General features: G+C 40.6%; 1 protein-coding gene across 1 annotated transcript in view; it reads left to right on the top strand.

The window, feature by feature from the left end:
• Nucleotides 1-9,340, top strand: part of LOC122550328 (obscurin-like) — a 784,231-nt gene that overhangs the window by 700,235 nt on the left and 74,656 nt on the right. Inside the window, exon 98 of the mRNA XM_043691054.1 lies at nt 7,854-8,054. Within this exon, the coding sequence (XP_043546989.1) occupies nt 7,854-8,054 (201 nt within the window). The remainder of the gene's footprint in view (nt 1-7,853; nt 8,055-9,340) is intronic.

The raw sequence follows: 9,340 nt of genomic DNA on the forward strand, positions 1-9,340 counted from the left end.
GAGGGCATAGGTTTAGGGTGAGAGGGGAAAGATATAAAAGAGACTTACAGGGCAACTTTTTCACGCAGAGGGTGGTACGTGTATGGAATGAGCTGCCAGAGGAAGTGGTGGAGGCTGGTACAATTGCAACATTTAAGAGGCATTTGGATGGGTATATGAATAGGAAGAGTTTGGAGGGATATGGACCGGGTACTGGCATTTGGGACTAGATTGGGTTGGGATATCTGGTCGGCATGGTCGAGTTGGACTGAAGGGTCTGTTTCCACGCTGTACATCTCTATGACTCTATAGGTTTATGGGAAAGATATAAAAGAGACCTAAGGGGCAACGTTTTCACACAGAGGGTGTTACGTGTATGGAATGAGATGTCAGAGGAAGTGGTGGAGGTTGGTACAATTGCAATATTTAAAAGGCATCTGGATGGGTATATGAATAGGAAGGGTTTAGAGGGATATGGGTGAGGTGCTGGCAGGTGGGTCTAGATTGAGTTGGGATGTCTGCTCGGCATGAACGAGTTGGACCAAAGGGTCTGTTTCCAAGCTGTACATCTCTGTGACCTTTTGACACTCACTGATTCCTGCATAACAACACTAGTTATTGATCTTCATTCCGTAAAGCACCCTTCCACTGCTACTGTCTGTCTTCTATAACCAATCCAGTTCTGTATCCATCTCGCCAGTTCACCCCGGATCTCACGAGATTGTACCTTTTGTAGTAGCCTGCTATGAGGTACCTTATCAAATGCCTTACTAAAGTCCCTGTATCCACTGCCCTTCCCTCATCAATCATTCTTGTCACCTTCTCAAAAAACTCAATGAAGTTGATGACACATGACTTGCCCCGCACAAACCCATACAGTGTATCACAAATAAGTTCATTTGCTTCCAAATATGAATAAATTCTGTGTCTCAGTATCTTCTCCAACAGCTCACTGGCCTGTAATGACCTGGCTTATCTCTGTTTCTCTTCTTAAACAAAGGAACAATGTTGGTCATTCTCCTGTCCTCTGGAACCTCACCTGAGGCCAAAGAGGATGCAAAGATATCGGTTAAGGCCACAGCTTTTTCCTCCCTTGCCTCCCACTATATCCTGGGACACATCCCATCTGGCCCTGGGGACTTGTCTACCTTAATGCATTTCAAGACACCCAACACTTCCTCCTTCATTATGTTGAGAGTATTCACACACTTTTTCTTAACCTCGACATCCCTCAAGTCCTTCTCTTTGGTGAATACCAATGTAAAGTGCTAGTTAAAGATCTCACCTATTCCTTTGGCTCCACATTTAACCTCCCTCCTTTATCTTTGGATGGGCCTATTCTTTCCCTAGCTACCCTCTTGCTCCTAATATATGTATAAAATACCTTGGGATTCTCCTTAACCCTGCTGGCCAAGGTTATTTTAGGGGAGAAAGTGAGATCTGCAGATGCTGGAGATCAGAGCTGAAAATGTGTTGCTGGAACAGCACAGCAGGTCAGGCAGCATTCAGGGAACAGGAGAAAAGGTTATTTTAGGGCCCCTTTTAGCCCTCCTACCTCCCTGTTTGAGCTCCCTCCTACTTTCTTTATATTTTTCAAGGACTCAGAATCTTAGAGTCATAGAGATATACAGCACGGAACCAGACCCTTCGGTCCAACTTGTCCATGCCGACCAGATATCCTAACCTAATCTAATCCCATTTGCCAGCCCTTGGTCCATATCCCTGTAAACCCTTCCCATTCATATACCCATCCAGATGCCTTTTAAATGTTGTAATTGTACCAGCCTCCACTACTTACCCTGGCAGCTCAATACATACATGCACCACCCTTTGCATGAAAACGTTGCCCCTTAGGTCCCTTTTAAATCTTTCCCTTCTCACCCTAAACCTATGCCCTCTAATCCTGGAGTCCCCCAACCCAGGGAAAAGATCTTGTCTATTTACCCTCTCCACACCCTTCCTCAATCTATAAACCTCTATAAAGTCACCCCCCTGCCTCCGAAGCTCTAGGGAAAACAGCCCCAGCCTATTCAGCCTTTCCCTATAGCTCACACCCTCCTTGTAAATCTTCTTTGAATCATTTCAAGTTTCACAACATCCTTCCTGTAGGAGGGAGACCAGAATTGCACACAATATGCTTAGACCTTAGGTATACTTTTTTGACTAAGCTGATAATTTCTCCTGTCATCCAAGGTTCCTGAATCCTGCCAGTTCTGCCCCTCATTTTTACAGGAACATGACTGTTCTACATTTTAATCAACTGGTCTTTAAAAGATTCCCACATGTCAGGTGTTAATTTATCATCAAACAGCTGCTCCCAATTCATTATTCAGTTATAGTTGGCCATCCCCTCCAATTTAACACCTTCATTTGAGGTCCACTCTTGTCCTTATCCATGAGTATCCGAAAAGCTCTCTCACTGAGACTTTAATCACCTGGCTGGGCTCATTCCCCTATACCAGATCCAGTATGCACCCCCCTCCTCCCTCGTTGGATTATCCACATACTGTTTCAAAAAACCCTCCTGGACACTGAACAAATTGCTCTCCATCCAAACCCCCAGCACTAAGGGAGTCCCAGTCAAATCAGGGAAGTTAATATCACCCACCACATTTCTGTTATTTTCACATGTTTCCAGAATCTGTAGTACAATCCCAGATTTGTGATTGCACCCTTCCTATTTCTCAGCTCTACCAAAAATGGCTCACTGCAAGATCCCTTCAGGGTGTCATCCTCAACACATGCTTCCTAACCAGTACGGCAACTCACCCACCTCTTTTGCTTCCTTCTCTGTCTCAACTAAAACATCGATATCTCAGAACATTAAAATATCAATTCTGTCCCTCTTTCCACTTGTCTCTGTGATAGCAACAACATTATAATTGCATGTGTTAGTTTACACTCCAAGTTCATCTGTCTTACCTGTTATACTTCCTGCATTGAAGCAAATGCAGTCTAAGCTAATTCTGCTGAGCTTCATAACCTCTCCATGAATGCTCTTCCTGTTAGCTATTTTTGCCTTAATCTCAAACTCTTCCTTAGTGACCTGCTGCTCCAGTTCCCACCCTACTGCCGCACCAGTTTAAACCATCCCGAGTGGTCCTATCAAACCTCCCTGCCTTTGTCATTGGGTTTTGTGATTGTTCCTGCTCTTTAATACACCTAATTGAATAGTTAAATAGAGAACTAAACATCCTGCAGGACACATTTCTATCTCCATTGTAAGCTTCTCAGACCAAAGAACAGAACTTTATGTTGGTAAATACTCAATGGAAAGTAGCTAATAATACAATAATGATATTCATTTAAAGAGAAATGATCATAATTGTACTTGCTCCATTAGATTTACTTTTGCTAGCACTGATTGCAATCAACAAGATCTCAATTAACCAAGCTACTATCTCTTGAAATTAATATAACGTTAATGATTTAACCATCCACAAAAGAATTCAAATAAAATAATGCTCATTATAAAGTCTACCTTTCAGCATTGTGTCACTAAATCTATGATTTAGGTTATAAAACTATATTTCCTATAAACGTATAACCCTTCAAAATTTTAGTTCCACATGCCTGGAAGATATCAGCGTAGAAGATAATATACGTTGACCCCCATTTTTCAGGTTTTAAACTGTTGCACATAGTGCCAGTTTATCAGTGGAATAGCTTGCTGGCAAAGCTGCAAAGCTATTGGTCCTACTGGTAAATTTGTTGAGCCCTCGTTTTGATTTGTTTTGCAATCAAGAGGAAAATGCGCTCAAATGCTTTAGTTTATTGAGTGGGCCTAACACCTGCTTTAGGGCTACTCTCCCAAATCTAAGGTTCCTAAATACAGATGTTGAGAATCAATATCTGCTTCATTAAAAAATGTTTGGGGTTTGCAACTAGCATCCACACATCTGAAGTCTAATTTAAATGATACCCAAAGCCCATTTTTGATCACGTCTGAATATGCAGGTTCTGGAACAGGAATTGTTTCCTGTGCCAAGTTCAAGCTAGCAGGCACTCACTAATTTCTAGCCTACCATCTTTAAACTTTATTCCATTGGACTGGATTTTACTTCATACAATTGAGGGCATCACTCTGCAGCTGAAACTCAGATTAATGAGTGGCAGGAAAGCTGATGGCTGCTTTGCATTAAAAATGGCCTAGCTGGGAGAAGTAGCTGGATGGTGGCAGGGGTGGGGGCAGAAGAAGGTGGGTGTTCTGCTCACTTTTGTCAATAGGAGAGCCCCTCTACCCACAATTTTCTCTCCTCATGTCCTTTCTCCTTCCCCATGCTGTCCAGAGTACCCCTCATCCCTCTCGTCTAAACCTATCAGCCTAGCCATGACAAGAGTGCAGAATTACCTGGAGTCCGATCGAAATCTGAATACTTCTCATGTGCTCGATGCAGTATCAACAGTGGTCACCGCTCCCAATGGTGCTGCCAGTACTGCAGAGCTGCTAGCCTCTGACTGACAGAGACAAAAAAACTGCAGATGATGGAATCCAAAGTTGACAAACAAGAGGCTGGAAGAACACAGCAAGCCAGGCAGCATTAGGAGGTGGAGAACTTGACGTTTCAGGTGTAACCCTGCTTCCTGAAGAAGAATTATACCAAAAATGTCAATTTCTTCACCTCCTGATGCTGCCTGGCTTGCTGCATTCATCTAGCCTCCTGGTTGGCCTCTGACTGACTAGCAACTGTGTAAGAAGAGAGTTCTTCCTGCAATGAAGTGTTGGTACTATCTCTTAGCAATTAAAGACAGTAGTGGCCAGCTCACTGCTGATACTTGCAGTTGAAAAGCACAGCAGGTCAGGCATCGTCCAAGGTGCAGGAAAGTTAATGTTTTGAGCATAAGCCGTTCATCAGGAATGATGAAGTGCTTATGCCTGAAACGTCGAATCTCCTGCTCCTCGGATGCTGCCTGATCTCCTGTGCTTTTCCAGCACCACACATTTCGACTCTGACTCTCCAGCATCTGCAGTCCTCACTTTCTCGTAGTCACTAACATTCACAGTCCTCAGCATCAGCATAATATCTGTTGGCAATTTTATAAGGCAAGAGTCAGGTTTGCAACATCGCACAGTTTTAATGGTGCTTTTCTGTCAGTTTGTAAAAACAATGGTAAATAACATGCATGCTACGCGAGTGCCCGGAAATGACCATCTCCCACAACACAAGATCTCACCATGTTTCCTTGATGCTAAGTTGAATGACTATTGTTGTATTCCTCACCATTAATACACTCAGAGGTTACCATTGACCAGAAACTGAAACTTTACCAGCCATATAAACACTGCGCTGCAAGAGCAGGTCAGACAGTGAGAGTTCTCCAGTGAAGTTCCCCAAAATCTATTCTGATACCTCCTTATGTTGCTCAGTATCAAATTTCATTTCACATCTTTCCTGTGATGCACTCTCAGTTATTTTATTGCATTAAAGATAATTCATAAATACAACTTAATGTTCTTATTCTACATCTACGCCTATAATATTTCCAAGAATTCCCACCATAATTTTAGTGGATGAATGGCAAAAACACTAAAGAAACAACCTAAATGATTTGTGATTTTTGAGAAGATTTGTAGCTCAGGTTGAGGTTCAGGTTGTAAGTTTGCTCGCTGAGTTGGCAGGTTTGTATTCAGATGTTTTGTCACCATGCCATGGAACATCATCAGTGAACCTCCATTGAAGTGCTGATGTTCTGTCCCGCTTTCTAATTATATGTCTTGGTCTCTTAAGGTGGATGATATCATTTCCGGTTCTTTTTCTCGGAGGTTGGTAAATGGAGGTAGCTACCAAAAGACCTGACCCACTATCACTAGTATCCTTGCATACAGATGAAGAAGGGCACCACTTCAACTGGGACAACACATCCATCTTAAACAGAGACACGCACGGGAATTCCTAGAGGCCTGGCATTCAATCCAGAACTCCATCAATAAACACATCGGTTTGGACCCCATTTACCAACCTCTGAGAAAAAGAACCAGAAATTATATCACCCCCTTTAAGAGATCAAGACACGAGTGCTTCACCAGAGGCTCACTGATGATGTTACCTAGCATGATGATGAAACATCTGAAAACAAACCTGCCAGCTCAGCGAGCAAACTTACAATCTGAACCTAAACGGTTTTTGAAATAACTCACAGAAGCCAGTATCCCATCACCAAATTACCCTTTATTTACACTGATCCATCTCTCGCAGAATCAGCTGTCAGAGTGAATATGATGTCTGACACGCCTGCTCTTATCTGTCAGCCTGAGGTCCCTGATTGGACAAGATTAACAGCCCCAAACAGGTCCACCTGGCTGACCTCATTACGAACACTACAGTTATTTTGAAGTTTTTCATCTTGCATAGATCAGTCCAATTCTCAACATTTTTTATATACAATACGTATATAATATAAGAAATATAAATATTATTTATCACTTTCAAAATGAATATATTTTTAATAGTATGTTTTATATTCATATTATGTTATGGGGAGGCAGTGATAGAGTGGTAATGTGACTGGGCTAATAATCCATAATCTTGTGCTAATGTTCTGAGGACATAGGTTCAAATCCCACCATGGCACATGGAGAAATGTGAATTCAATAATATAAAAATCTGGAATAAAAAGCTAGCCTAATTGTGACCACGTAACCAGTGTGATTGATGTGAAAACCCATCTGGTTCACTTTGTGGCCCTTTAGGGAAAGAATCTGTCATTCTTTTCACATCTGGTCTACATGTGATTCAAAAGCCACATTAATGTAGTTAACTCTTAAATGCTCTGTCATCATCTAAGGATGAGCAATAAATGTTAGAAAAATGTTTTGTAATAAAAATAAAAGTATATTCATAATTATATTACTTTACATTTGTTATATATAATGCAAAAATCATAGATATAAGCAATATTTTAAAAATGATACTGTATCTCAACTTGGCACACATTTCTCTTGAAGCGTACATATATTAATATACTTGGATCTGTTCTTTACAAACAAAAAGCACATGTACGTACACTGCTCCTGTTTCAATGCAACAAAAGAATTACCACTGCCTCTATCAACTAAAATCCACTTGCCACCAATCAACAGTCTTAATTCATGCAGTATAAATGATGTTTTCCTTTTGCGTTAGTCTTTCTTGCAAATTGTCCTCATGAGTGCTAGATGCAAAATTTTGACCCACTAAGATCAACAAAACTCAAGTTCTATAATACTAAATGACTGTGGTTAATTTTATGGTGAATTATTTGTTTGTTTTCATTATTGATGAAATACTATTGAGAAAATATTGACATAAGAATGTATGCTGCAGTGTATGTTAGTTTCTGCTTCTGCACACATGCTGCTGAAATGAAATCCATTTGCTGTTACATTATGTTTAACATTTTTGTGAATTTTAAAAATTCATCCATGGATTTGAATGTCACTGTAAAGGCTGGTATTTATTGAGCATCTCTATTTACCCTTGAGCATGTGGTGGCAAATTACCTTTGTGAATCACTAGTCTGTGCAGTTTAGGCACATCTACTCTGCTGTTAGGGGTATCCAGGATTTTGACTCCTCAAAAATGAAGGAATAATATTGTCATGTGAAGGGGATACAAACTTTGGAGGATAACTACATCCAGCTAGTATTATTCCAATGCACCTACTGCTCTTGTTTTTTGAACTGGTGGAGATGGTGGGTTTGAAAAGTGTTGTTGAAAGGGCCTTGGGAATTATTGCAGTGCATGCTCAATGGCACACAGTGCTGCCATGGAATGTCAGTGGGGAAGAATTGATTCTCAAAGCTAGTGAATTACCAAAAAGTATTGAATACAGTGCATGCTTCAAAATATTATTAAAAAGGAAGTAAGCATACTTTGTTTCCCTCTTGCTTAAAGGGGTTCACACGGTTTTGTGAAGAGAGTTGTGAATAAACAGAATGGAACTTCATGCGCTGCTAAGTTTATTCCACTCAGAAAAAATACCAGGTCACAAGCTTATGAAGAACTTGCCATCTTATCCAAAGTTAACCATCCAAAGATCTCCTGCTTACTTGATATGTTTGAAACCAAGCGAACACTTGTGTTGGTGCTGGAAATGTATCCTTTCTGTGGCGATAATCTGTCTATTTCTTTCTTGTTGTTAATGTTAAAGTTTATATCTCTGATTTTATTTTAATTAATTTCATTTTGTATGTGTGTCTAACAATGAAGAAACATTACATCTGAAGAAGATGAGTTTCTTTGTCACAAAAATAGAAATTTCTGGAAAAGCTCAGCAAGTCTGGCAGCATTTGTGAAGAGAAATCAGAGTTAAGTTTTCAGGTCTGGTGACCCTTTCTCAAAACACAGCATCCTTGGTTCTTTCAGTTTTTATGAGTTTCTTTGTGGTAGGCAGAGCAGGAACGACCCTGTTGCGATTGCTCATTTCAGCAGCAGCGACACTAGAAGCATCACTGTTGGTCTTGGTGTTTGTGCAATCAGGCCAGGAAATACAACAAAATTAAGGCATTATTCATCCTCCTGACTACTTTTCAATGATTCATACATGTTGAGTGAGGGCAGATTTTGTTGTCCATATTTAAACCACTTGTACAAGATACAGGAAAGCCACCACCATCTGTGAAGATTTTATTTCTCCCAGCTTCTGTCACAGTCATCACTTAGCTTTCTTTCATTGGCTCTATTATCTGCACTTATACAAACTGTAGTCTGCTATTTTATAATAAGTTTGTAATTTCCAAAATGATGCATTAATCCTGCCCTTTAATTTAAATTGATGGAGGTCTTTCACAAACCACTTTTGGGACCTGAATTGGGTCTCAACAATCATTACATTCTCCAAATGGGAATCCATGACCTACCCAAAAATATATCGTGGTCATATTTGTATCATTTTTATGGACATAAAGGAATCTTAATTTTTTTTTAAACTATGCAAGGCAGCCTTTGTGTGGAGCTGCAGAAAATGGGGGAGATACTAAATGAATATTTTGCATCAGTATTTACTGTGGAAAAGGATATGGAAGATATAGACTGTAGAGAAATATATGGTGACATCTTGCAAAAAGTCCAGATTACAGAGGAGGAAGTGCTGAATGTCTTGAAACGGTTAAAGGTGGATAAATCAGGTGTACCCGAGAACTCTGTGGGAAGCTAGAGAAGTGATTGCTGGTTCTGTTGCTGAGATATTTGTATCATCGATAGTCACAGGTGAGGTGCCGGAAGACTGGAGGTTGGCAAACGTGGTGCCACTGTTTAAGAAGGGTGGTAAAGACAAGTCAGGGAACTATAGGCCGGTGAGCCTGACCTCGGTGGTGGGCAAGTTGTTGGAGGGAATCCTGAGGGACAGGATGTACATGTATTTGGAAAGGCAAGGACTGATT

The sequence above is a fragment of the Chiloscyllium plagiosum genome, chromosome 5 (assembly GCF_004010195.1).
Source record: "Chiloscyllium plagiosum isolate BGI_BamShark_2017 chromosome 5, ASM401019v2, whole genome shotgun sequence".
NCBI classification, from domain to species: domain Eukaryota; kingdom Metazoa; phylum Chordata; class Chondrichthyes; order Orectolobiformes; family Hemiscylliidae; genus Chiloscyllium; species Chiloscyllium plagiosum.